We start from the raw sequence: 27,644 nt of genomic DNA on the forward strand, positions 1-27,644 counted from the left end.
GCACGGCGGTGGGTGTGTGAGGCGATCCCATTGGTCGCAACTCACCGTAGTTATATATACAAGTAGTCACTGATTGGTCTAAACCTTTTTTTACAGTTTATGTACGGACGTGTGTAAACGGGGGTTATTTCCGGGGTATTTAATGCAGGGTTCTTTCGTAAATGAGTGAGTCAGAGGGTCGGAGAGTCGGTCGAGTGCAAGACAAGGAACTTTCCTTCCGGCGGCTCGTGGTAAAGCCTTTGATATTTGCTAAGTCCAAACAAATGTGTTTAAGCATTTTAGAGTGCCCGCATCTCTGCGCTGCCCGAGTCCAGCGGATTGCCCGACCCCTGCGCTGCCCGAGTCCAGCGGATTGCCCGACACCTGCGCTGCCCGAGTCCAGCGGATTGCCCGACCCCTGCGCTGCCCGAGTCCAGCGGATTGCCCGACACCTGCGCTGCCCGAGTCAAGCGGAATGCCCGAAGCCTGTGCTGCCCGACACCGGTGGATTGCAGACGTCTAGACTGCCCGACCCTTGCGCAGCCCAGTCTAACTTAGCCATGTTTATCATTGGGTTGTGCCCGACCCCAGTGCGTTATATTGGGCAAATGTAAATATTGTATTATACGCTGTAGATGTAGAACGAGATGAGAAATTATACTTTTATTAATCTTACAACTCTGGTGTCTGCCTCCTGATTTAGAGTTAATCTGTACCCGTCCCCCATCTACCTCCCCTACTCTCCTCCAGTTGGTTTCGAGACAGGTTTTACACTACCAGACGTTGGCGGCGTTACAATACTTTGCGTCGAGTTTGGGTGTTAATAACACCCTAAATGATACCGTCCCCCGAAGTTTGCTGGTATGGGGTGATAGCTGGTGAAGTCAGCTACTTTGGGGACCCCAATGATACTGAGTTACAGATTTGATTTGTTAGCCAAAAATCGTGTTGTAAACCCGTATATAAACTGTAATTGAGACTGTGCGTCGAGTTTGGGTGTTAATAACACCCTAAATGATACCGTCCCCCGAGGTTTGTTGGTATGGGGTGATAGAGGGTGACGTCAGCTACCATGGGGACCCCAATGATACTGAGTTACAGATTTGATTTTTTAGCCAAAAATCGTGTTGAAAAACCGTATTTAAACTGTAGATGATACTTTGCGTCGAGTTTGGGTGTTAATAACACCCTAAATGATACCGTCCCCCGAGGTTTGTTGGTATTGGGTGATAGCTGGTGACGTCAGCTACTTTGGGGACCCCAATGATACTGAGTTACAGATTTGATTTGTTAGCCAAAAATCGTGTTGAAAAACCGTATTTAAACTGTAAATGTTACTTTGCGTCAAGTTTGGGTGTTAATAACACCCTAAATGATACCGTCCCCCGAGGTTTGTTGGTATGGGGTGATAGCTGGTGACGTCAGCTACGTTTTTGCTCCCCAATGATACTGAGTTACAGATTTGATTTGTTTGCTAGATGTGGTTTTGAATAACAGTATATATATGCTACGTTTTACTTTCAGTTGCCGAGTTAATTGTTAATAACCCCCTGCCCGACATCGTCCCTCACGGTTGTTGGCATACTTTGGTAGAGTGTAATGTCAGCTTTAACGTTCACCCCACCCTTCTGCATGTTTCCCATTAAGCTTTTTTGCAAATATGTTATCTTTTACCCTAAACTTACGCTTTTCGCTGATATTCGGGGCAGGTCTGATATTTTTTAGAGCTATAATTTTGCTTTTCCACAATAATGAGTTAAGCCATACCCTGACTTTGGAGATATTTTATACCCCGTTCCATAATTACGAGTTTGTCGGGTTTGAATCTCTTATAATAAATTATTTAATGCATGGAACGTCCAAAAGCCTGTCTTTCCCTCCTAATTGCAATCGATTGAAAGCATTCGATCATTCAATTTGCTTTAAACACATCATTTTTGCCACATGGCCCATTACGAAGGCCACTATACAACTCCGTAGTGTCATTTGCACTTTCTAGCAATTTTTGGTCGCCCTTATTGGTCGCTCTTATTGTTCGCTACTATTGGTCGCTCTTATTGTTCGCCAACTTCAGCCAGATAGAGTACCGTAACGATATGATCTTATCTTGCACACCAGAATCAAGCCATGCTATATGCCAGATTGCAGGCCTTATGTGTAATTCTCCGCTTATAGTCTATACCAATCCGCCACAATGTTCTCCTTCTGGAAAAGTGTCACAAAGCCGTAAGATGACATCTTTTTTCATATCTATATGGCTTGCATGTTAAAGAACATGAATGGAAGTACATGCGGTGCAAAACTTGGGTCAACTGAGGCAGTGTTACGCCGTTTAAGCTATCCAGGAGCAGCGTATGAAAATTGTTGACTACAGAGAGAAGAGGTTTGTTTGCAAGTGACGGAAACTCCAGACTGTAATAGCAAAAACTCTGTATGATGCAAACAAATTGATAATGCCATAAAATGTCAACTTGTCAGCTATCCAGTGATGGGAAGCATGTATCTAATAAGAACCTCTATTTAGACGCAGAAACCACATTACATTTGTGATTTAATGTGAAAGTCGATAGGGCTTTTAATTGACGTAAGTTTCTTTCTTGTCGAATATTTGCACTGTTTAAAATTAGTTTACCGCAAGTACAACGATGTAGTGCTGTATCATATATAACTTTACAACTTATATTACACAAATATTGTGTCCATATTACAGAATTCTAGGCTACGGGCTATCTAGCAGGAGTGGAGTATTATGCAGCTGACAGTTATTTGTCAGTTAAGTACGGGATGCTACTGGAAGAAAATCGTAAGATAATATTCCCAACTTACAAAAACTTGATTTAGGATCACCAAACCACTGGAACGTACAAATTACTGTATAAAATGTAAATTCTGTTAAGTTGAGGAGGAAGGGTTTAGTTTGTAAAAGGGAAGAGAAAGAACGTAGAAAATGATCTCTTAGTATAGTACAAAGTTCCAACATGTTTCAAACATGTTCAAGCATGTTTAGTTATGTGAATAGAATACCACAGATGATTTATCTTGGTTCAGATGAGATGATCTGTACCAGTTAGACAGTGGTATTCAGAACTTAACGTTCAACATTAATTGCATACATCTACTGTTAAGCTGCCCAATTTATTTCATGTTTCTTACTGTTGGTAATCAATGTTTTCAGAGCAATATAAAACAGGTAATCGGCAATAATAAGTGTAATAAGCACATATTGGGCAAAATATGTGATTGTCAGTTGGTAAATAATCGAAATGCTAAATCCTGATTTCGTCCACAAATGACTTATTTACAGTACGTTTTATGTTGATTTTGTTTTTCTTTTTTTGGGTCGACACACAGCTTTCATGTACGCAAACATGCAATATGTATAGTTTTTGAAGCATCACTGTGTTCCCGATATAACCTGACATATTTCTTTTCTTAAGTTTTCACCTTTCGCTCTTTTTTGCACCAAATTCTGGTGAATAATATTCCTAATAAAATTATTATTATTGTTAGTTTGGTTATTTTTCTGTTATATTTTGCACCACTTACCAAACAATAGAGATTGGCTACGTAGGAAAAGGAATATAAGACTAAAGTCATGTGAAGAACAAAATATTTTTATCGGTGAAGCTTTGTGAACGGTGATCAATTAATGACGTCTGGGAATACAAATAATTCTACATTTTACCTAATTAAGGAATATATTAGGGAAAACAACATGTTTGTGAAAGCTTATGACAATGGTTTCAATCACTCATTTGCCTGATTTTAATTGATGAAAAGCTGTAACTATATAAAGGCAAAACTAGCAAATGTAAGGTAAATTTATGTTGACATTGCAGCCACCTTTAAAGCATTCCGTCATCGCATTTTTAAAATGAAAGTATTACAATTGTATAATATCCGTGCAACAGAATGAAAAGCTTCTTTCTGGAAATTATATTTATTTTTAATTGATATAGACCTTCAAATTGACATGAAAATGTAATAATAGGTCAGTTTCTTTATTGTTAATATAAAGGATCTATAACAATTATAATAATACTCTTATCTTTTTGAAAAAGATGAACACCGAAGCGATGAAAAGGAACTTTTGTTAAATATATTTTTTACTTCTTCTCTTCACTGTGATGAGTAGATATCCTGAGGTCATTGAAACAGACTCCCAAGTATGCACAGGGGCGTTATGTTGATATATGAAAATGTTATACACTATGAATTCATGTTGAGAGAACAAATCGTAAAGCTAATCTACATGATAAGCTGTCATGGTCGAACTGCATGAAAACTAAGATTACTAGTAAAATATGATGTTACGTTGGGGTGCTCCAGCTCAAATAGTTTGGGCCCCGTTATTAAATAATTATAATGAACAACAGATAAAGAGAAACTCCAGACATAGATATAATTGTAGAGTATAAGCTTTATTGCTGGAGTGTATCCGAACTACACTCTCTGAAGTCTGAAATCTTAGTCTTTTTACATATTAAAAAATACAGTATTTAAGTAATTAAAACTTCCTGTAAGGGGGCGATACCCTCTCTGTGACATAAACTCTTGGTCACAGAGTCTTTTACTTATAATTATTAAGGCACATAGGAGATGACTGTGACTAACCACATTTGTGTGGCTAACCACAATACACATGAGATGCAACAGGTTGTCATTTTGGTTGAGCATGAATAGTTCATGGAATTAAGACAAAGGGGCTTCTACGAATATGATGTGGGTGTAGGGTGAAAAAGTCATGAACAGGAAGTAAGCAGTTACTCTTAAGACAATGAGGTATGGAAGCAATTGCTTAAAGTAATATGATGGGGATATAACGACATACTTACATCTCTTTTGGAATTTTGCTGACGAATTGAACTCAAGTGAAATTGTAAAGCAAGAAAAGGAAAGTAAAATGGTATACAACATTAATGAATACAAGGTGGGAAACGAAGAAAATATATACATTAATTGATGAATGTCTACATAAAATATAACATGGTAAACACAATCGTTAGCCAAAAAACACTCTCTAACCTTGCTGTGTAAGGTATCAGATGAATTATTCATCCATAAAATTATACTTTGATGGTATGTTTTTTATAATAACCGAGGCGCGCTTTGGATTACCGTGAAGGCTACCATAAAGGCAAGTACAGAATAACTTTAACTTCACATCCAACCTACATTTCTCATGGATGAACCAGAATGAATTTCTTCGCAAAAATATACCAATTCTAAAGTCATTAGCTTTTATAACTAGTCTTGACTTTTTATTTCTGTATTGTAACAGTATTATCTTCACCTCGTCGTTTCTGCAAAACCTTTTTTTTTTAGTTTGTTATATTTTTTGTTTCTATTTTTTATTTTTTTTGTTTCTAATTCGACGCACGTAAGTAACATGGTTTCAATCTATTAAAATGAAATACATCGTGTAATACTTCTCCATTGAGGGTCGACAAAAGGTAGTGAGTACGATCTAATATTTGATATATTACCAAAGGACCGCACCATTCTGCAGTTATTTTCCTAGAGGTGGAACGTACAGCAGAAGAGGAGGGCTTATATAAATAAAATAATTGTTCTAAAGTGTACATTGGGCTTTTAGTAAGCTCGTTGATTACTTTGACATTCTGACTGTTTTGCCTTTTCTCTGCAATTCTAACATTGTGCGAGAAAGGTGGTCAAAACGTTTCTTCAACAACGATACATACGCTTGATAAGAGTGGGCTAACCCTGAAATGAGGTCAAAGTTGGCTTGGTATGGTCAGCTGGCTTTCCTCCGAAAACTAATTCATATGGGCTATAGTTGCCTAAATGTTGTGAACTGAATGAGTTGTAAGCATAACAGATTTTTGAAACAAATCTAACCCAATCATTGCCGAACTGATTTAAATTAACCTTTAGAAAATTTGAGAGTGTCTGAATATGTCGTTCTACTTGGAGACTACCATGATTACAAACACTTACTGTTTTCTGTTCTATTCCTAATGTCTTACAAAGGAGGGTAAGTAATTTACCAGTTAGAGGAGTTCGGCATCGGTTACAAGTAATGATGGGGGACCAAATATGGATACAACTTTCTGAATTAATGCTTCACATACTGTTTGTGCGTCTATTATTTTAAAGGGAACACAAAAAAAAACCAAACGTGTGATCTCATCACATACCATGAGGTGCTTGAATCCTGATACTGAAGTGGGCATTGTCTTAAAATCCATACTCAATCTACCAAATTAATTCTGGGATACAGGGAAAATATTTTCTTAGTTTATCTTTCTTAGTACGAAATTGTTTGACATCGTGAGCAAGCTTGAACGTAATTTGATATCCTTTGAAACATATTACGGAAATAAAATGTTTTACGATTTGTTAAATATGTACGCATCACACCTTGGTGCTTGCTCAAAATATTACCATTATATGTACAGATGATACTATCTGCTATCGATTTAAAATTACAAGTTGGAGCGTAGATCGCTCTTACTTATTCGTTTTCTCATAAATACATAAACGAAATAATAAAAGACCATTACAAAGGATATATTGTTCTGATTGCAGGCGAACAGAGCGTGCAGACTAAGGTTTAGAAGGCAATATGTCATAAGTAAGAGAGTCGTAAATTGGTTTAAAGTGAGGTTCAGTCTCTTGTAGTAGTCGTAGTTTATTCACATCGAATGGTAAATTATAGTCATGAATGATTTTCTTTTGTATTTTCTTCATAATCTTGTCCAATTCCTGTTGCTTAGGAATATGTCTAGTTACAAGATTGTCTATTTTCTTAATTATTGGTTTCGGTGGAACGTACGAGTCTGGGGAGGGGGAGGATCAAAAGTAGTGTCTGTTTCAGATCGATCGACGAGCCTTGGTTCTGGCTGTGAAATCAAAGGAGTGGGGATGGGGCGGACACTAGGACGTGGGGTAAAGGTTACAGGTGTCGTTGAGGACTGGAAAGGATAAGAAGACGAGGCTGATGTTTGCCTTGCCTGACCTTGTGTGGGGAGATGAGGTGACGATTTTCGTGAACCTCGGTAAGCTGAGTTAACTGGGTCGGTGGTAGCAGGCAAAATAAGCGGAATTAGTTGCATTTGTTTTACGGTTATTTTGTGGTGCAAATAATTCGGGAACAGTACTGATACCCATTGATCTGGCTTTATATCTGGTCATAACCGGATGAAGAATATCTTCATGACTGTTAAGGATAAGTCCTGATTGTTCACAGGGTAATTCCGATATTGAACTGAATGCTAATGGAACAACTTGATCAATTTCAGAATCGTCGTTCTGCGGTGCTCGGGAGAGAAAATCAGCCAGTGGAATATCAGATCCTTTCTGGTATCAAACAATAACAGCATAATCCGATAAACGAAAAAGTAATTCACCTAAACGGGCTGAAGTTGGTGCATGTTTTGTTCTCATTAGTTGAACTAATGCCGAATGATCTACAACAGCATCAAACTCACAATGTCCTAATAAATGTTGGAAGGCGGTGATATTGATGAGTAGACCGATCATCTCTAACTCTGTTACACTGTATCTTTTGCACGCATCGGGGAGTACCTTAGACTAATATCCAATAATGTGTTCATGACCTTAACATGTTTTTGTGAGGTATGAACCTGTGGCAGTCCGTGAGGTGTCACCATACAAAGTAAATATAACTTGTTACCTAGGCAAAGGTAGAATGGGTGGTCGAGTCATTAATTCTCTGATGGCTTCAAAAGCTTTTTGATGCTCTGTAGTCCATTTAAAGTCTTTGCGTTTGCGACTCAAACAATGAAGGGAACGCAAAATTTCCTGAACTTTGGGGAAGAAATTAGAAACATAGTTAATTGCACCTATGAAGCGTTTAACTGCTTTAGGGGTTTTCGGGACAAGTTTGTTTCTTATAGCTGTGCAACGGTTGTTAAAGGGTTGAATACAAGCTTGGCATTCAGAATTAATTGTAATAAGGTGACCTATATATGTTACTTCATTTCTGAAAAGTTTACATTTCTTAGGAGAAATTTTCAAACCATGTGCAATCAGGGCCTGAAAAATCAATAACAACTGTTTTCGATGATTCTGTGTATCCTTGCTAAAAACTATGATGTCATCGTGATGACTAATGCAAAACTGTGAGGCATTGGGGATATCTGTAGGAATTTCATCTATTTTGGCTTGAAAAATTGCAGATGAAATGTTCAATCCTTGCGGTAAACGTTTGTAGTGATAATGGAGTGTGTCCACCATGATAAGAGGCAATACCGGTGTACTGTTGCGCATGCTTACTGAGTGGAAGGCAAAAGAAAGCGGATTTTAAACATAGGAAACTGAGAACGTTTGCGTTGAAGTAACCAATGGTTCTAAGAGTTTCATTCAGTAACGGGAATGGGTGATTGAGACGCTTGATACGAGTTTTAAAATGTCGAAAATCAGTTACGACTCTCTTTTCTTTACTATCTTTCTTGGAAATTAGAAAGACGGGGGAAGTATAGGATTTATGACCTTTTCCTAAAATTCCTAATTTGACTAACTTTCCTAGTTCTTTGACAACTGTTCGTTTGTCTGAGTCAGCAGTTACGTAAGGGCGGATGAAAAACGGGTTAGTATCAGTGAGTTTAATATCTACTTGAAAGTTTGGGCATCTGGAAATTTCACCATACAGAGAAAATGCTTTTCTGTGTTTATCTGAATCTTGGGGATCTAACACGCTGTCATGGAGGTGAATACATTTACGAAGAACTTCGCGCTCGGTAAGGTCAATGTAAGGGTCGTTGTGATCTAAGTGGGAATAGCGTATTAAATTAAATTGACGAATACGTAATATCTCATGAGACGTTTGTTTCCCTGTCATTTTAGATGTAGAGGTAACAACTTCAGAAAGGGCATTAAGTTGATCTGGTGGAAATTCTTGTAAAACTGTTACAAAGTCATTGATATCAAAGTATGCTACAGAATTTGAAGGTGAAAAGGCAATTGGTTTGCGAGTTGCATTTGTCAAGAGAAGTCGTGTTCGACCTCGGTGAAACTTTACAAGGGGAATTAAAGGACATATGTAGTTACACATTCCTATAGTTTGCAAGGGGATTTCCGAATTCTTTAATGGTGTTGGGATACAGCCTTTTAGTAATACATATTTGTATAGTCCGTCGTACTGGGCGGACATAATATCTTGATTTCCTAAGACGAGTATGTATGATTCAAAATCTATTTTTCCTTTCAACTCGCTAAGTGTATCATTACCTACAATTAAATCAACTCCAGTAAGGTTGCTTGCAACATACGCGAAAAACTCAAACACATGATTTTGAATAGTGATTTGGAAAGATATTTTCTTATGTGCTGCATGTTGCAGCTTCCAGGTAACAATATTGCATTAACTTCGGAAAGGCGATATAACTAACGATGGTATAAAATTATAAAAAAAACGCATACTATAACAAGCATCGAAGCAGGTTTTCTCGTTGGGTAGCGTGTGTGACGTGGATGGGGTGGTGGGGGGGGGGGGGGGGCGTGGGTATCTCGCAGCGATAACAGGAAGCAAAATGATAGGGTTATAAAATACGAAATATTAGGCGCAATTTTCTGGTATTAATGTCAGTATCCCGACAATTACGGATTAACTTCATTAGCAAATTGGTTTAAACTGAGCCTTCTAATGCATTTTGTAATTTTCTTCCAATATTTTGTTTTGCCCACCAATACCATTTAATGAGGGAGGGGGTATTTGACTGAGAGGTGGGGGAGTGGACCCGCCACTTGTCCCCGCTGGTTACATAATTGTCTTTAGGAATATAAACACGAAATAAGGAACCAAATAAATACACTTATATAATCATGTTCAACTTTGTTTATTTATATTCATTCCAATTGAAACATATTCACTTTATAACTATAACAATAAGAGCAATAATTATCATATTGCCACCAACCGCTTCTGTGTAGCTGTGCGCAGTTGAAGTTATCGCATGCGTCATTGTCTCGGTTATGCGTGCTGAACTGTTTTCCTCTGCTATAATAGAGATCATTACCTGTGAAGAAAAACAACAAGAACAATCAGCAGTTAATACTTGGTCATTAAACAATATAGCGTTAGTATCCTGATATATTGCATACTTTTGTTGGGACATAAAATACATTTTAAGTTATACTGGGAAGTAAGTGGGGGGAGGTCACATTAGACTTGTGTAATAGTTGTATATTTCATATGCTGATTTATTCTTTATTTTCTTTATCTTAATTAGGCTTGGAGGTGAAGTGGATTTCAATTAACTGATATATATATTAACTTACAAACCAATCTTGCTGATAGGACATCATTGTCTATTGACATTTATTAATTGCTCAAATAAGTTCAAATTGAATTTGGTCCTATTGGAGAACGAAATTATGGACTTTGCAATAACTATTTTTTAGTTATTATTACAAAATTTGTAATTTTTATCTATGTCTCCGGTTGTCTTTGTATTGAAACATGGTGTATGGCTCTTCGGGTTTAACTGTTTCACACATTTTATAAGAACATTATTCTGCTAGTAGTAGGCTATGTTGTCCTTGCGAGCCCTACCTATTCAATTCTCTTTCAATGGTTCAATGAAGATATATGGTCGTATTTCTCTTCCCTTATATGTCCTGTTCTTAGACTGGGGCTTGCTCATACAGCCTACATTCTTGTTCATCGACGAGTCAGACTGCCTCAATATTTTGTCAATAACACCAACGGTATCCAATGATGTAGTGATACGGTAAATATTTAACACTATTTGGTCTCTTTAAAGTAACGGGTTCATGTGGGACGAGTTTTTATCAATTGTCCAGATTACTATGCTCTTTCAATATTATAAAACCAAAACTCGAAGATGTAACGATAGTTGTACACATTAATTGTAATTAATTAAGACGTGCAAATATGGTTGGTATTACTTCATCACTTTTAGTTGTTTTCATTGGTTTTTATATTGTAATTCATGCCTGTCAATTATCATACATACCCTGAAATAGATAACAAACTATATAATTATCTCGTTTATACAACCGTAAAGAAGATATGCGTGAAGTGTGAAAGGAGGGGGTGTGGGTTGTTACACCAAACCCTCTTTGCAGGTTTTCAGATCCAGTGTACTTATACACGTATGTTAACATTAGGATGTGCTGAAACCGTGACGTGTGTTGTGAATATACTAGTAACTTTATGCTGAAGGTGCAAATAACAAAGCAAGGTGCAAGGTGCAAGGTGCAAATAACAAAGCATATACAAACCTGTATCTCCACTGTGAGTGCCTAGTTTATTCATTCTGTAGTTGGTGCTTTCAGACTCTATTTGAAACTCTGTGTATTCAGCATATTTAGCAGATCCACTAGAAGTAATGATGTCATAACGAAGCTTTAGTTCTCTGGTTTGTCAAGTAATGAAGCATTTCATTTCCTAGCCATAAGTTCAAGTTCCGGCTGTCACCAAATCCTTTTTTGTACATGTTCCAGTTTTGGTAGAAATTAGTACAGCCATCGGTACGACGTTGAAACACCTGAAAATATAGCGGGTAACAATAATGAAAGAAAGATAACGATGGAATTTGCTGAAGCATTTCAACAGACAAGCTTAATTTAAGAAATACAGCCCGACAATATATTTACTTTCTTTTGCTTTTTTTTTCACTTTGGGGGAGGGCAAATTTTAAGAATGCCACCCTTCGCATCTACTAAAATATTTCTAATACAATTAATCACAGGTAAGAAAAAAAAATATGCAATAAAACTAAAAACAGAAACTCTTACTTCCATAACCGTCTGCAACAGACTAAATTATAATAACTCACAGAATAATTTATAACCGTCACTTATAATTTATAACCGTCCCCGAAACTAGCGAAAAGTCACCTAGTATATCAAAACAGCCTGCAGGGAATTAATATCAATGTCTCAGAAAATAGTAGTATCATCAGCATACTGAGTTATTATGAAGTGATGATTGTTAATGATTATACCTTTAAAAGTATTACTAGCACGAACTTGGATTGCGAGAAATTCAATACTTATGATAAACAAATATACAAATACACCTCAAAGAATCCAGATGAATAACCATTTATTATTAATACAGGAAGAAGGTCTCGAGTACAAAACGTTCTTTTTTCATAATTGTTTTCATATTGTTCGTGATACGAAAGTATGTTACTGAAGAGGGCCAGATGATAGATTTTCATCATGAAAACCTCTACAATATTTCTCCTTTATCTATTTTATCTAGGCATTCGGATCGATTGATTTCAGTAAACAAAGTCCCTTTTGAGCAGTTCTCATTTGACCTCATCCTCGAACCGATTCGTTCTCTCTCGGTGATCGCGTTGGTAATTCTTTCATGAGTAATATATTTCTAAAACTTAACTCATCAACGAAACGAATTACTTGTTATACACTAGGCCCGTAGCCAAGCTCCAGACTTATGTGCCTCCAGCTCCCTTGTTGGTGCTACCACCGCTGTGTAGACAACTTTCAAAAGGTTACCGACACTAAGAAGTACTTAATTGCAGAGAAAAATCTTAACATTTTGACGACACCTTAACGTTTCTATTATTCCTGGCTACGGGCCTGTCGTTCATTTAGTTCAAATGACATATTTAATACGCCTTCAACGCTTCTTAATCATGTGTCCTGTATTTGAGCCAACCGTTCATTATATCTTCAAGAGATAATTCATTTTCATACAGATAATTTATTCAACCGGTGGTGGTGATCTCATGTGGTATTACTCGTATCTATATCTCAACAACTTTAAGAGTTAAGTTTCTATCTTTACATGACTTTTTCATCCAGTGGTAAAGTTTTGGACATTCGAATCAAGTAAGCCGATTAAATGTTACTAGCCTAAACAATTTCGTGTCTAATCAATGCTGCTGCTTTGGTTTTGGCCCAAAAAGCATGTCTGTTTACTTGCGTTTGACAAAATAAACCATAATTTTCACAGTTTCAAACTTTCTTCATTCATTTATTCCTTCATTTTTTCTTTGTTTTGTGGCATACGTCAACAAATTTATGCAGTTTGCTGTCGCTTGCTGCTATGGCGGATATCAATTCAAATACAATTTTTTCAGTTTTAAGTCTTTATAGTTAAAGCTGTTAGTAGCTTCCAGGCATTCTGAACATTGATTATGAGGGGTTGTAACCTGGAAGGTCATGCTGAGATCAACCCGCGGTCGAGTGCCTAAACGGTTGAAGACTGTCGCTGTAAATGCATCATGAAGTATTAGTGCCCTGAAACATTGCAACATTGCAGTAACATATTATGATACAATACAAAATATAGTCATTCAGGTATGTAAAGGGGTGAACAAAGAATGATTTGATAGTAATTTTGAATAGCAATCTTCAGGTCTAAACAAATTATTTTATCTTAAAATTATTAATAAAATATGACTAAAATTCAGGGAACAAAGTCTGTTAGAAATCTTTGCGTGTATTTAGCAATTTGTGATTAACTTGAATAATCACTTAATTCTAACTTAGATCTGTGACACTTTTTTTGTGTACCTTAAACCTTATTTATTTATAATGAACGATCTTACATTTAGCACCTGTAAATCGAGTGAGGCTTATTAGAATATCGGGATATTATGATACAAGTTTGTATATGTTAGCAGCAGGTCATTTTATAAGGCACCATTACCATCAGAGGGAATCAAAACAAATTCCAGTATTTTGAATGTATTCCTGAAAAATGGCACTTTTTTATGTACAAAAATGGAAGAAGTGGCACTATTGAGGTTTTTCATTAAACAGCGAGTGCATGTAACCTCTGTGGCTTCCCATCTCCCTCCCCCACCCTTTAATTTGCCTCTCCGGGAGGTTACTACGGTGAAGGGTTCTCGGGAATAAAGGACACGCTATTTGCCATAAATCACTATTTGGTCCTGGCTCAAACGAATCTTGAATGCATTATAATCACCGTAAATCTCTCTTGCAAGAGCCTAGGCAGCCTTGTTAAGTTCAACTATATCTGCTTTGTAACTTTGGCCTTGTCAAATGTGTAAACCTGGACAGAAAGCGATGAGTAGTTGTAGTGTGTTTCTTAATACTAATAGCAAAGACGTGACCAGTGCAAACACATTGCGTTGTCAATATTGGAAAAGTGTCAAGCTGTTCACTTCCTGATATATATATATATATATATATATATATATATATATTTGTATGTATATATATATATATATATATATATATATATATATATAGTCTGTTCAAAGTATCTCTTTCGAGATCCGGCTTTAGGAATCACAAATGATTTTCGAGTTGGTTAGCATCATGTTTGATCTCTAGAGTAAGATCGATCTTCCTTACCGGTTTCGAACCTCTGGACATACAATCAGCGTCCATAGCCTAGTGGTTAGGGTGTCCTCGTACAGAGCGGGAGGCCCGTGGTTCGAATCCCGGTGGAGGCTGAAAGTTTTTTCACTGTTCTTGATTGTCCAATTCATTACGACTTTCATTTATATATATATATATATATTTATATATATATATATATATATATATATATATATATATATATATATATAGTGAACAGCTTGACACTATTCCAATATCAAACCTTGAGGTGGGGAGGAAGATGATTGCATATTTATTTCATTTCATTTTTTGTTGACTGTCTATTACTTTTTGTTTGTTTATTGATATATACCTCCATTTCAAAGGTGCTGACTCTGTAATCTATTCTATATATCACTAACTTTTACAGATTCCTGTTCCACTCAATAAAAAATAAGGTAATCAGTTTGCTTCAGAAGTCTTTTAATCAACCATTTTATTTTCTTAAATACAAAGTATATGAGTCTGTTCAGAACAAATTTCATAGCTTTTCCAGTACAAATTGAAATTCATCGTATCACAAATTTTAGCAGTCAAGTAGAATGTTGATTGTTCTATACCCCAGATATTGGGCAGGGTAAATGTGACCAAAAATATTCCAGTGTGCCTTAGTATTTCCATGGGAGTTCCAACATTTTGACATTGAACATGAATTGCAACTATTTTCTTTTTCTTTCTAGTGTATTGGGAGATACACTGATAGCAGTAAAGCTAATTTCCAAGAGTAGCAATTGTACTCAAAACAAAAGTATTTTTACTAGTAGGAATCCTTTTCATTACTATAAGTATATAACTAGTATTTTGAGTTTCATACTGCTTTTAGCTTTTAACTGTTTCACTGTTGAATTGTTATACTGTTGCAGTTTAAATCCAACTTAAGTGGTTTCCAGGTTCATGTTATTCTTTTGTTTCTGTTTGAATGTTTTATATATATATATATATGTGTCATAGAGTACCGTAGCATCGTTTTATCGTTGCACTTTCAATCTTTATCCCTCTTGTGGGATGATATCTAAACGTTTGTGTAAAAACAAAAATGCAAGATTATGAAACTTGATTAAAACTGTTCATGTTAGTGAAATATGTTGTTACATTTTATGTTTGCCGTGCTAATTCCACATTTACTGTATATGTTATGTGAAACTGTTAAACTCCTGTCGAGATGGCACGTTGGTGACATAAAAAATATGTATCTTTGGGTAAATTTGATTCTCTCAATGTGTCCTTCTTGGTATAAGTTCTATAACCGTATACATTTTATGCTTTTATCTAAATCTCTTTCATGTAGGCTACACATTTTTCTTTACGGATGATTCCCTCAGAATAAAAAAAATACCTTACCAAAAATGTAGCAGCTTCTGTTGGACACATAATACCGACTTTCAACAACAAACATTCTACTGTATTAAAACTGTGACTGTGTCAATTAACGGAAACATCCTGTCTGAAAACGGATAAAGTTCGACCATAAACAACAAAGATTTTGAACAAGATGGGGCAGGTGACATTGACATAGCTGCAATCGTTCAACAGGAGCGATATGGCTTCTATGTATATATACTTCCGTGATTCGATTGCAGAAAGCAAGATGCGCAAGGTAAAGTGTTTGTCTGTGCGTTCATATACCGAAAGACTGCTTCAGGTCACTTCGTTACGGCCATTTCATTTAACAGTCACATGAAATCTTGCAGACTGCATTCACCATCTAAAACAGAATATTTGCTAGAGCCGCATTATTATGATGCCAATGGCTACCATCGCGACAGTTGTTATTTTATCCGTTGGAGGGAATTTGTTTATATTCGAGATCAACTGGTTTGAACACTATGTACTGCTACCACTTGCAGCGTTACCCGATTCTGGACTAAATGATGACTTCAGGACACGCGCATCCTCTCTAGACTAAATGACTTTCAGGACGCAGAACCATCTCGTACCCTACTAACCTATAGCTTTGTGCCGATTGGAGCCACAACAAGCCTTTTTGTACAATTTGTTTCCCAGGTATCCTACTGCCATTGTATTTGATGTCATGGTGGATCAATCGCTTGTGTGTTTTGAAGATGTTACTATACGTCTATTCCACGATACAATTTGGTATCAACGAGGTTTTGATCAACCGGAAGGACAGATAACAGAAAAGTTACTTCAAAGAATCTTCAAACTTTACTGGATATACTAAGATGCAGTTAAATATCGATGGTAAAACTGCATGTCTTGAGAAAGATGAGTTTCGAATTCTGTTTAGTAAGGAGATCCAATCGCGTTATTCTAAAAGAGATTAAGCTTCGAGAATCCATCACCGCTCAGATGGGGAATGACTATAAGAACCCTTAGTTTTGAGCAGAACTGCCTGGAAGAAATGATTGCAACTGTTTCGTGCGCCAAATTTATCGTTAGTATGCACTGGCCCATTTTGATTCTGGGTATATTTCAGCCTCCTTACAGTGTCTTCAAGTGGAAATGTTTCCGTATGCACTCAATCTTAACCAATACAATAAACTAAGGACGGCATCTTCTGCACGGGTTGATAAAGGAAAGATCTACCCGGGTGCCGAGTATATTCTAGGTACGCTACATGCTGCAGTAGTAATGAAACTAGTCTATAATTATTTAAAACGGCTTCTCACCAGACTTAAATACAGGTATTATTTCTAAATGCTACCGTCATGTCGTCTGGAAAACCCATGTAGAAAATGATTATTACAAATATAGGTAAACGGTTGTATTATATAGGAGATAGTATTTTTCACAAAGTGCATGCTCATATCATTACAGCCAATCGATCAAACAATAACCAGCATTTCAATTTCATATTCGGTATCGGATCAAAAAAACCTTCTCATCTAGATAGTCATGTCTTTTAACGGTGATACCATTTATAACTCTCCACGTTTCCCTGATATCACGTTGATGAATTTCAAATGGTATTGTTTAAAACTCATTCTCAGTTGTAGAATTTCAATTTGCAGAGGAACATGGATCAAGTTAAGACGAGATGCCAATAATTGTAGAAACAAACTTATATAACTAAAGACCAACTATGGAGACAATTTTTTCGGGGGGGGGAGGGGGATTTCCATTAGTTTGGGAGTTTACATAGTTTACCCATAATCAACATGTGTGTAAAAAAATCTTCGAAAACCTACTATCGTCCATCAAAAAACAACCACCAAAATGGACATTTTGGGTAGTCACGTAACATGTTCCTCTGGAATGTCTAAATACACAGATTGACCCATAGGAACCTCTGGTCACCGTGTGACGTCATCTTTGGTGAACCGCGAAAATCAAACGCTGAAATAGGTACTGTTTATACACAGATAGCGAACAATTGTACTGTATTTGACTGCCAATTTCGAGCGTTTGAAAAGCTGTTAGCTAAAATCAAGAACACATGAAGGTTAACAACTAGTTTTAAGACAATTTTAAGCAGAAAATTTAGTAAAATGGGTTATTTTAGTTGCAAAATGTCCACTCAAATGGAGGCATCGTTTACATAGCGGAGCGTCAATAGGTACGTACGATACAATATACTGTAGAACCTGCAAGCAGCTTTCCTAAGCTTGCAAATCTAAGAGCTATAGCCGTCATTGGAACTTGACCTCACTCAACCTTCAAAAGTGCAACTATTATCGAGGCCGTGGGTGTATACTTACGTTGATAAAAGAAACCACAGGCTACTATTACAACGTACAGCTCTTGTGTAGTGCATCGATATTGTTATTGTTTACAGTAAATAAACAGCTAATATGTATTAGACTAGAGTAACTTGCACGGTTGCCCTACGGTCGTGTTCAGTCTGATTGAGAGAACATGGCTTCCGTCTTTGAAACACCTCAGTTTGAGGCTTTCGTCAAGTATGGCGCGTTGTCGCTTGCGAAGATGTTAAACATGAGCCTGCTTACGGGGGTTGTGCGAATGGCGAAAGGGGTGAATAACAACAAGGGTGAAATGTAGCAATGATTGGTTCCGTTACAGGTATGATATAGTATAGTACCCACCGTACTGTGGAGTGGGTTTACAAAAGTTTCATATATCATGATTTGTGGCTGCAAACAAATTGCGGACAATATAACAAGTTCGTGAAAAGCGTTTGTTCGCCTTTCAACTTCAAGTGAATGGTGATACCTTAAGGCTATACGCATATAGGCCTAACACCATTGAGATCCCATACTAGTCACAGCCAAGGATGGTCCATGAGTGTTTCAGAACAGTGAACTTAATAAGTATCCTACCATTTGTCTTCAATGGAGTTTATAGTTTAGATGATTGTGCTTAAAGACATTTTGCAAAGTTCAGAGCTTAATTATGTGTAAGTTATGCAGGATAAATCCTATATAATAAACTCGTAAGAGTGCTGCAACTACTAAATAACTTAAGGCCTACAGTATTATGCCTGATCATTGCCATAACTTCAGCATTCGTATGTGTGTATTTATTTATTCAAATGTTTCCATACATAGAAAATGATTGTTTAATAACTTCAGTGCAACGTCTTGTTCTGTATTTATACAACTGTACAATGTCATTGGATAGGAATACAGGGAGTAGGGCAAGCCCCTGGAAGCTGCAGCACATTTATAAAAAGAAAATACATGTCAAAATATGGATTTGCCCAAACTTTGTTTGGAGTGCCTAGTGAATCCTATTGGGGGCCCAGGTGCAAAGCCCACAGAATCTCTAGCAGTTTGTGATGTTTCCTGTTTCCTTGTAGGCTTCTAGTCACATCAAAGCACAAACTACATGGCAGAAAGAATTCAATTTCAGAGAAATGTCTGACACAGACCCAGTGTAGGCCTACTATTGCAACGTATACACTATTGCGGAAATTAATTACAGTAAATGATTGGGTGGGGTGCATGTGGGCACTGCTGACCCCTTAGATTTCACCATAGGTATAACAGCTTATGATGATCATGACGTGAGAATTATCATTGCAGAGAACATATATTGCAACACTTAATTCCTGAGAGTTGTAGTTTAATTATTTTGTTGACAGTCTTTCGCCAACAAAGAAGATTATATATCATCAGGAAGATTATCACCTGATGAGTTGAAAGCAAAACTGGCCACACCAGATCCATTCCTTGAGAGAATCAGAAGGTAATCTTTATATCCTATTACTAGACGATATAAGAGTGATTGATGTTTTACGTAACAGTGGCAGAGAGAGTGACATTCAACGGGAAAGACCCCATCCCAGTAAGACTGCTTATTGTAAAGGCAGGCTTTTGGGGTTTCATTGATTACCATGGTAATGTCACTGTGCAGCCTACAGGCCTGCTGTCGGTTCAATTACATTCAAACGAGTGGTTGATTAACGAAAAGAAAACCTCAGTACACAGATCACAGTACACAGAACCTCAGTACACGCCAAATAGACTCGGATCATATAGGAACTCCTGTAATGTAATAATCCATTCCACAAAAATAGTAATTGTTCAAAAAAGACGGATAAATTAACACTTCAAATAAAATAATCAAAATGTTGAAAGAAAAGAAAACCTTAGTACCGCAGATCACAGTACACAGAACCTCAGTACACGCCAAATAGATTCGGATCACATAGGTACTCCAGTAATGTCATAATTCATTCCACAAAAAAGTAATTGTTCAGAAAAGACGGATTATTTTAACACTTCAAATAAAATAATCTAAATGGAGGCAACGCTACGAGAGCTGTAAATTAATGACCGCTCTGAACCACTGCTCAGAAGAATCGAAGAATCTCTCCACCAAAAAGTCCACATGTGTGCAAACCAGGAGTTCTCTGATTAGGTACATGTATAGGTAGAGAGTAGAGACATCATTTGGATTGCTTTTTTTGTGTAATTGTAGTTTTGTTTCTTAATGTTCACCTAAATGTTAAGAGTATCTCTGTTAGTGCCATTCATATTGTGTTAGTACTCTACTGAACTCTGTGTTACATATTTTTGTCTGTATTTGCATAATACGAGAAATAAATTTAAAATGAATTTAAAAATTTGTAAGACCATAGACCATACATAATAAGGATTAACACAATACTCCACCATCAAGAATATGAATACATGGGGAATGTGTAAAACTTATGATCGCTCAGACTGGTCAGAACCAGTCTGAACAAGACTGGTCAGGACCAGTTTGAACATTGGGGGGCTGAGTGTCACAAATTTACAGATATTTCCGTTAATTGTTAATAGTGAGACTGTACTAAGTGCTTGATTTGACATGTGAAGAGCATCCTGTGTTCCTCTTTCATCTTTCAGATGTCATTTGAATGATATGGAGAACATCCCTCCATTCATCCTGACCGGACTCTTCTTTGTCCTTGCAGCCAACCCAACCTTAGACTCTTGTAACTGGCATTTCCGGATTTTCTTGGCATCCAGAATTCTCCATTCCATATGCTACATCCTAGCCTTGCCTCAACCGTCTCGTCTTTTGTGTTTCACTGTTGGGTTTGTGACAACTTGTTCGATGTTGTTGAGAGCAATCGCTGCTGTCTGGTGATGAACTCCATTCACTAGTGTCTTACCAATTAATTAAATGATGTCATTAATGTTGTCTATATTAAAAATTAATGACACATAGTTTATAAAGGAATGAGATGTGGGGTTTCCCTTTAAGGACCCAAAACAAGTATTCAATGATCATGATAACATATGGATGAGCATCTGAGAATGGCCATTCAACAATTTTTACATTTTATTTCCTTTTTCAGAATGTAAGCTTCTCATTAATCAAAGTAGGGGTGGGGGACTGAGGGGGAGGGGAGGGGGAGGATGACATCAGTTGTAGCTGGTATGTTTAAATACAACAACAATGGATGTGGAGAAGAAAACAAGATTTAAAAAAATGTCTTGTGTAGGTAAAAATGTAAAAATTGGGCTAACATATTCAAACCGGTAGCAGGATGATCTTCACATGGTCTTCAAAGAATATTCCTGCTTGGATCGAAACGTCAGGCAAGCCCCAAGTTTTTCAAACAAGAACTGATAACATTCTATACCAACATCAAATACCAAGAAACATTTAACAGTCCAGTGGACAAATCAGTACTAATAAATTATTGAGGCAAAACTAGCACTTACATGAAAAGTTTAGAAATAATTTAAACGGATCTGTAAGATTTGCCAAAATTGTTTAACAGCTCAGAGAAAGAACAGTTAGTTACCCCATTACATGATGAAGCCAAGATGGTATGGACTCCCAAGCCTCCCTACATGTATCAATTGCAAACAATACAGTCTTGCTCTTAAAGTGACATTCCATGGGCAGACAAAGTGGTACTAATAAGGAAGTGAACAAAATCTGGACTCAAACAACAAACAACAAAATACCCTTTAGGGGTTGTTGGCTCCAAAGTCAAAACATTGGTGTTCAGCTGTTTGAAGTATAGGTGGATAATTTAAGTTTACTAATAAATATATGCAGCAGGAGACAAGGTTGATATTGCAGCTACTACCACAAAGGAAAACACCTGTCAAATGTCAGGAATGTACTTGTTTGAAATGTTTTAAAAACTTGTAAACTGCCTTGTACACTACCTTCCTTATGCACGACCTTGTGTACTACCTTATGTACTACCTTATGTACTACCTTGTACACTACCTTGTACAGTACCTTGTACAGTACCTTGTACACTACCCTGTGCACTACCTTGTGCACTACCTTGTACAGTACCTTGCATACTACCTTTAGTACTACCACGTGCACTACCTTGCACAATACCTTGCACACTACCTTGTACACTACCTTGCACACTATCTTGTACACTACCTTGTACACTACCTTGTACAGTACCTTGTGTACTACCTTAAGTACTACCTTGTGCACTACCTTGTGCACACTATCTTGTACACTACCTTGTACACTACCTTGTACAGTACCTTGCACACTACTCTGTACACTACCTTGTACACTACCTTGTGTACTACCTTGTGTACTACCTTGTATATTACCTTGTTTTGTTTGTAACTAATTTTTCCTGCCAAAAAATATCAGAAGGGGAGGCTAAGGCTCTCTGTGAATCCATTCCTCAAAAATCAAGAAGATTTTATGTTTGAAAATGTTGAGGAATGTCAGCATTCTTAAATTTGGGGCCAGTTCTGATGAACTTTAGTTTATGACCATGCGTTGCTCACAGGTTTTCATTGACAATTTCTTACCGTGAAAGATATTTGTGTTTGAAACATTGAGTCATATTCATCTTTTATTTGTTTTATTCGTTTTATTGACATAGTGAATGGAATAAGTTAGTTCCAATTCAAAGCTTTTCTAATCAAAATAAAATATGATGAACTGGATGACTTTCTTTGTTTTTTGTGTGGTTATGATGATAATCATAACCTTTGCATTCATGATGGCGTATGTGTCTGTTTGTGCGATTTATATAGTTTATATATATATACATATTTGGTGTGTAGAAGTACCACATTAACTTTTTTGTGGAGTTCGAGGGCCATTTGGGGTCACCAGGGGTCAAATTGTGCAAACTTGAAAACAAGATATCTCAAGAAGGTAAGCTTGGGCAGATCTCATATTTAATATATATATGAACAACATTAATTTCAATTATGGTGGAGGTCAAAGTTCATTTAGGAAGCTTGGGCAGATTTCATACTTGGTATGAAGGTGTATAACATTGAGTACAATAAGCCTATTGATTTTGGTGGAGGTCAAAGGTCATTTGGGGTAAAGAGGTCGGTGGTGAAAGCCTTGTAAACACGATATTGCATAAAGGGAACTTTGGACAGATCTCATATGAAATTCAAGGAGCCTATCATTGCGTTTGGTGTGAAGGCGTATAACATTGAATGAAAGAAGCCTATTGATTTTGGTGGAGGTAAAAGGTCATTTGAAGTCAACAAACACCAAACATTTACTTCACTCCCCTCTTACCTCTCTCTACACTAACGCACCTACCTAAACATGATATTGCAAGGGAAGCTTGGACAGATAGCATATTTGGTATGTAATTGTACCACATTGAGTATAAGAAGCCTAATGTTGTGGGCGGAGGTCAATGATCGTTTGAGTTCTCCAGGGGTCAAATTCTGAAAACCATGTTTTACACAATACTTCAACAAGGACTGATGTCATATTTAGTATGTCGATGTATCACATTTAGTACAAGAAGCATGTTGTAGAGGTCAATGGTCATTTCAGGACAGCCCGTGTCTGTGAATGTTTTGTTTGTCACATCACAATGCTTTTCACTGTATTAATATACAAAAATTACGACAGATTCATGAAGAAAACTGCTCATGTTACATCATCGGAACCACAATGCATTTTTGCATTCTGGTTTAAACCTTTACTTAAAAAACAAGAAATATAAGGTATATGTCAACCCTATTTTGCTATTTGTGGGATGCAAACCTTCTGAAGTGCCGAGCTTATAAAGAGATACATTATTATTATGAATGAAACAATTGTAGCCTATACTAACCTTACGCAAGTATAGTGTTCAGTGATAATGATCCTCCAAAGTGGATGGCACTAACAGTATAGATAACCAGAATGCAAAATGCATTGACGTGTCGATTACTTCATTGCACTACACTTCTGCTTGTTAACCAGAAATAGCAGTTCCAATATAAACCAGGCGCGTATCCAGGGGGGGCGTTGGGGGCGCGCGCCCCCCGGGTAAGAAAAAGAGGAGAGAGAAAAAAGAGAAGAAAAAAGGGAAAAAAAGAGGGGGGAGAAAAGAGGAGGAGGAGAGGAAGGAAGGGAAAAGAAAAAGAAGAAAGAGAGAAAAAGGAGAAAAGGAGGGAGTACACTAAAAGAAAAACGTCAAGACACCGGGAAGAGAAAGAGGAACAGTGGCATCATAACAGCGCTGATCCCTATTATATACACATGGCCGGGTAGCCAGTGACGGATCGAAGATTCCGGAAGGGGCGTGCGCCTCACCCTACCCCTTACACCGACAACTCCATTTTTGACGTTTCCATTTTCCCTCTCTCACTAATGTATCTATATATATATATATACTATATATGGTCTATCATAACGCGTGTGTGTGTATGGACACCTTAAACAATAATGAAACCAACTGTGGCTGGTCTCGAACTCGACCGAGTCGTCGGGGAACATGACGCATTTCGGGAAGGGACGACCGCCCCCCCCCCCCCCGAGCATATTTTTGTTATGATATCGCTAGTAATTTCAAAATAGAAAATGCTTAGATGCAACTTTCAAGGCCTGGGAAGTGTCATTTCAAGCGATCTGGGAGGTATTTTCGGCCAATTTTTTTTTTGTACGCTTCGCGCCAACTCATGGTGGCGCTTCGCTAAGATAGTTTGCCCACAGGCTTCGCCCCTCCCTTGGCAATTTCTTCGCTACGCGCCTGTTCGGTTTGTAAAGCAAACAGCAGATATCACATCATATCAGTGAGCATAATAATGGCGGTTCCAGGATGAGCAGCCTCAAAACTGTCGATGTGTGTAGTCAAAGGAGCCCAATACGATTTGGGGCTGTAACGACTTGCCCGAAAAATATAACCGAAATTTTTCGCGCGCTCCGCATGTTAATGTCAATATCATATAAGCAAGCATCGGTTATTACATCGCACTGTGCCATCGTGTACCGTACGGTCCGTGGAAGTTTCGCAGAATACCGCGGGATGCTAATGTAAACAACGAAATGTCTTATGTAGATGGAGAAAAAGCATGGAGGTCCAATTATGTCGAATTCTCTTTTACATTAGTAATGGCGAATTAGTCGGCCAAGCTTAGAACTGTTTATTAATTATTATATTGCCCGAATTTTCAGAAAAAATATTTGGTTGGGGTGGGGGCCGCAGCCCCCCCCCCCGCCTCCTACGCCTATGTGTGTAGTGTTCGGTTTAGGAATATCTGGTATTTTCATTTCCTTCAACCAAGTTTTATAATAGCCGTTATAAGAGGTTTTAATATTTGTACACCAATAATGTCTGAATTTTCGAAAATTTCCTGACCAACAATCTTCATCATACTTCCCTCTACTCGTGTAATTTTGACCGGTCTGTTAGGGGTTGAAGGAGGTTTTTCTATATTGGTTGTCCATAGATGACATTTCTTGCAACATTATGGGTATGTCTTGAAGTGAGTTTATTCCCGAATGTGAATTTTCAAATTCTGAACAAATAATGGGCTGAAAACCTTGAAAAGTGGGGCTGTCGGGTATTGTGGGCCGCGACGTAGAATCACCTACAGAAGCAATGATCCACAGGACATGCGATGAGGTCGAATATGATGTGTGACTGGTGAAATCTTCAAAAAGGTTATGGATGGAAAAAAAAAACTATTGGGAAATACCTGGTTCTCAGGCAAAAGTGTACAATCTGGTTGGTCATTTTCAAGCCCGAGAAGAGCCATTTCCGGTGATCTGGGGGGTATAGAAACCAGAAATTTTCTTGTACGCTGCGCGCCACCCGATGGTGGCGCTCCGCTTAGATAGTAATTCGCGCCCCGGGTTAGACGCCCCTGTAAACGGCCCAAACTATTATATTTTGATATTCAATTACAACTGTGGCATGATAAAGGTCAGTCTACTGCAGACCTGTCAACCTGTTTGACCAAAAAATAGGGAGAATAACATTTTTCAGGGCAAAAAAACCGGGAGAATAAGGGGAAAATAGGGAGGTTGGTAATTTTCAACTGAAATTATATAAATACTCCTAATAAATAGTCTACAGTACCGCTCATGTATAACTGGACATGTGTACGCGCACAGGATCGTATAAAAGACGGAAGTACAATGGCGTATAAAATCGTTGACAAACAAATTGCCGCGTTGACACCTCGTATAATCCCTGTACGAGTTTATACGCAGGTTATGCTATTGTGCTCAATGAATAGGGATTAAAGTCGCCGAAAGAATTAGTGAGATGTTTGAAACAGCCATTTCTTAAATCGTAGTTTAAGACGTGATATTCACCTAGCATCGAGGAGGACGCAGGTAACTGTTTTTTGTCGTATACAAGTAGCCTAAATGCGAACTGCACAAATTCGGTACGCCGCATATACAAACAAGTGACAACTTGTGTTTACTAAACTTGTGCACCATGGCATATGCACAGTGCACGCCGTACTACTGTACTGTATTCAGGACTCGACCAAGGCCAACGTACAATAACGACATTGGGCGAAGTCTGAGAACTACGCAAGCGTAGAAGGAACATTGCATTGACGAGTTACCAACTTGACAAAACGACAATTATCTGCAAATTGACGAGTTGACGAGATGGTAACGTGACAAAATTCAGAAAATTGACGTTTTGACGAGATAACGGATCTCGTCAATGCATCAATTTTCTGCAAATTGACGAGTTGCACACCTACTACCATGTCGACAAAATGACAAAATTCAGAAAATTGACGTTTTGACGAGATAACGGATCTCGTCATTGCAACAATTTTCTGCAAATTGACGAGTTGCACACTTACTACCATCTCGACAAGATGACAAAATTCAGAAAATTGACGTTTTGACGAGATAACGGATCTCGTCAATGCAACAATTTTCTGCAAATTGACGAGTTGCACACTTACTACCAGCTCGACAAGATGACAAAATTCAGAAAATTGACGAGTTGAGATTATTCCATTACACTGCCTAAATCAAAGAGATCTTTTGCGCAATGAAAATCTAAGGTTGAAAAAGCATTGTTGAGTGAAAATCTTCGCAAACAATCTAGCAGGAATAACAGCAAATTAGTCTCAAAACTCCTTTAATTGTAGTATATTTTGCGAATTATGACTGATCATGGCATGTAGGAAATGCAATACGAAATAACTTAGGAGATTTTTGGCCACCTTAAGTGTATTGGAATTGTGACACGAACAAAATTTTGCTTTCACGTTTTGTGTTAACGAACTCAATTTTACCCTATCATTGTTAGTGTTTTAAACGATGTTTTCGCTGTATATATGTTTATAAACGCTCCGTGAAGTTTGTGAACAATCTCCGCACATGAAAACTTCTTGTACATAATGCACGTGCAGATAGCAAACCATTTTACATAGTTTATTCGCATTGAGAAGTCTAACTATTCATTTCATTTCATTTATTTCGTCTATACATAAGAACAATAGAACAAAGTGGTATAGTATAAACAGGACACTAGAAAAACAATAGTAGTTTATCGAGCTAGCGACCAAAAATAAAAAAAAAAACAAAGAAAGAAGGTAACAATTAAGAGTAGAGATAAATAAACATGAGATAATCAATACTCAGTCAGCGTAGTTTTCAGTTAGGTGGGCTTTAAGTTTTCGCTTAAACGTTACATAAGATTTAACAGTTTTAATATCATTTGGAAGCACTTTCCAGGTTTTATAGCAGTAGTTGTTCAAGAGTAATTTACC

General features: G+C 37.4%; 2 protein-coding genes across 2 annotated transcripts in view; both read left to right on the forward strand.

Annotated features, from left to right (window-relative positions):
* Positions 1-27,644, forward strand: part of LOC139964326 (uncharacterized) — a 270,207-nt gene that overhangs the window by 145,557 nt on the left and 97,006 nt on the right. The gene's annotated exons all lie outside the window — the stretch shown is intronic.
* LOC139963954 (microsomal glutathione S-transferase 1-like) lies at positions 17,971-22,601 on the forward strand. Its single transcript, XM_071965216.1, has 3 exons — positions 17,971-18,243; positions 19,313-19,416; positions 20,562-22,601. Exons 1-3 carry the CDS (start codon positions 18,127-18,129, stop codon positions 20,803-20,805), a joined length of 465 nt encoding a protein of 154 aa, XP_071821317.1. The 5' UTR covers positions 17,971-18,126; the 3' UTR covers positions 20,806-22,601.

This window comes from Apostichopus japonicus, chromosome 22 (assembly GCF_037975245.1).
Source record: "Apostichopus japonicus isolate 1M-3 chromosome 22, ASM3797524v1, whole genome shotgun sequence".
Classification (NCBI taxonomy): Eukaryota; Metazoa; Echinodermata; class Holothuroidea; order Aspidochirotida; family Stichopodidae; genus Apostichopus; species Apostichopus japonicus.

Bases quoted from the DNA above. Each gene is read 5' to 3' on its own strand.
- LOC139963954 (XM_071965216.1), top strand. From the start codon at position 18,127: ATGGCTTCCGTCTTTGAAACACCTCAGTTTGAGGCTTTCGTCAAGTAT. The intron at 18,244-19,312 runs GTGAATAACAAC...TTTTGTTGACAG, and splicing joins TTGTGCGAATGGCGAAAGGG to TCTTTCGCCAACAAAGAAGA. The intron at 19,417-20,561 runs GTAATCTTTATA...TTCATCTTTCAG, and splicing joins TTCCTTGAGAGAATCAGAAG to ATGTCATTTGAATGATATGG.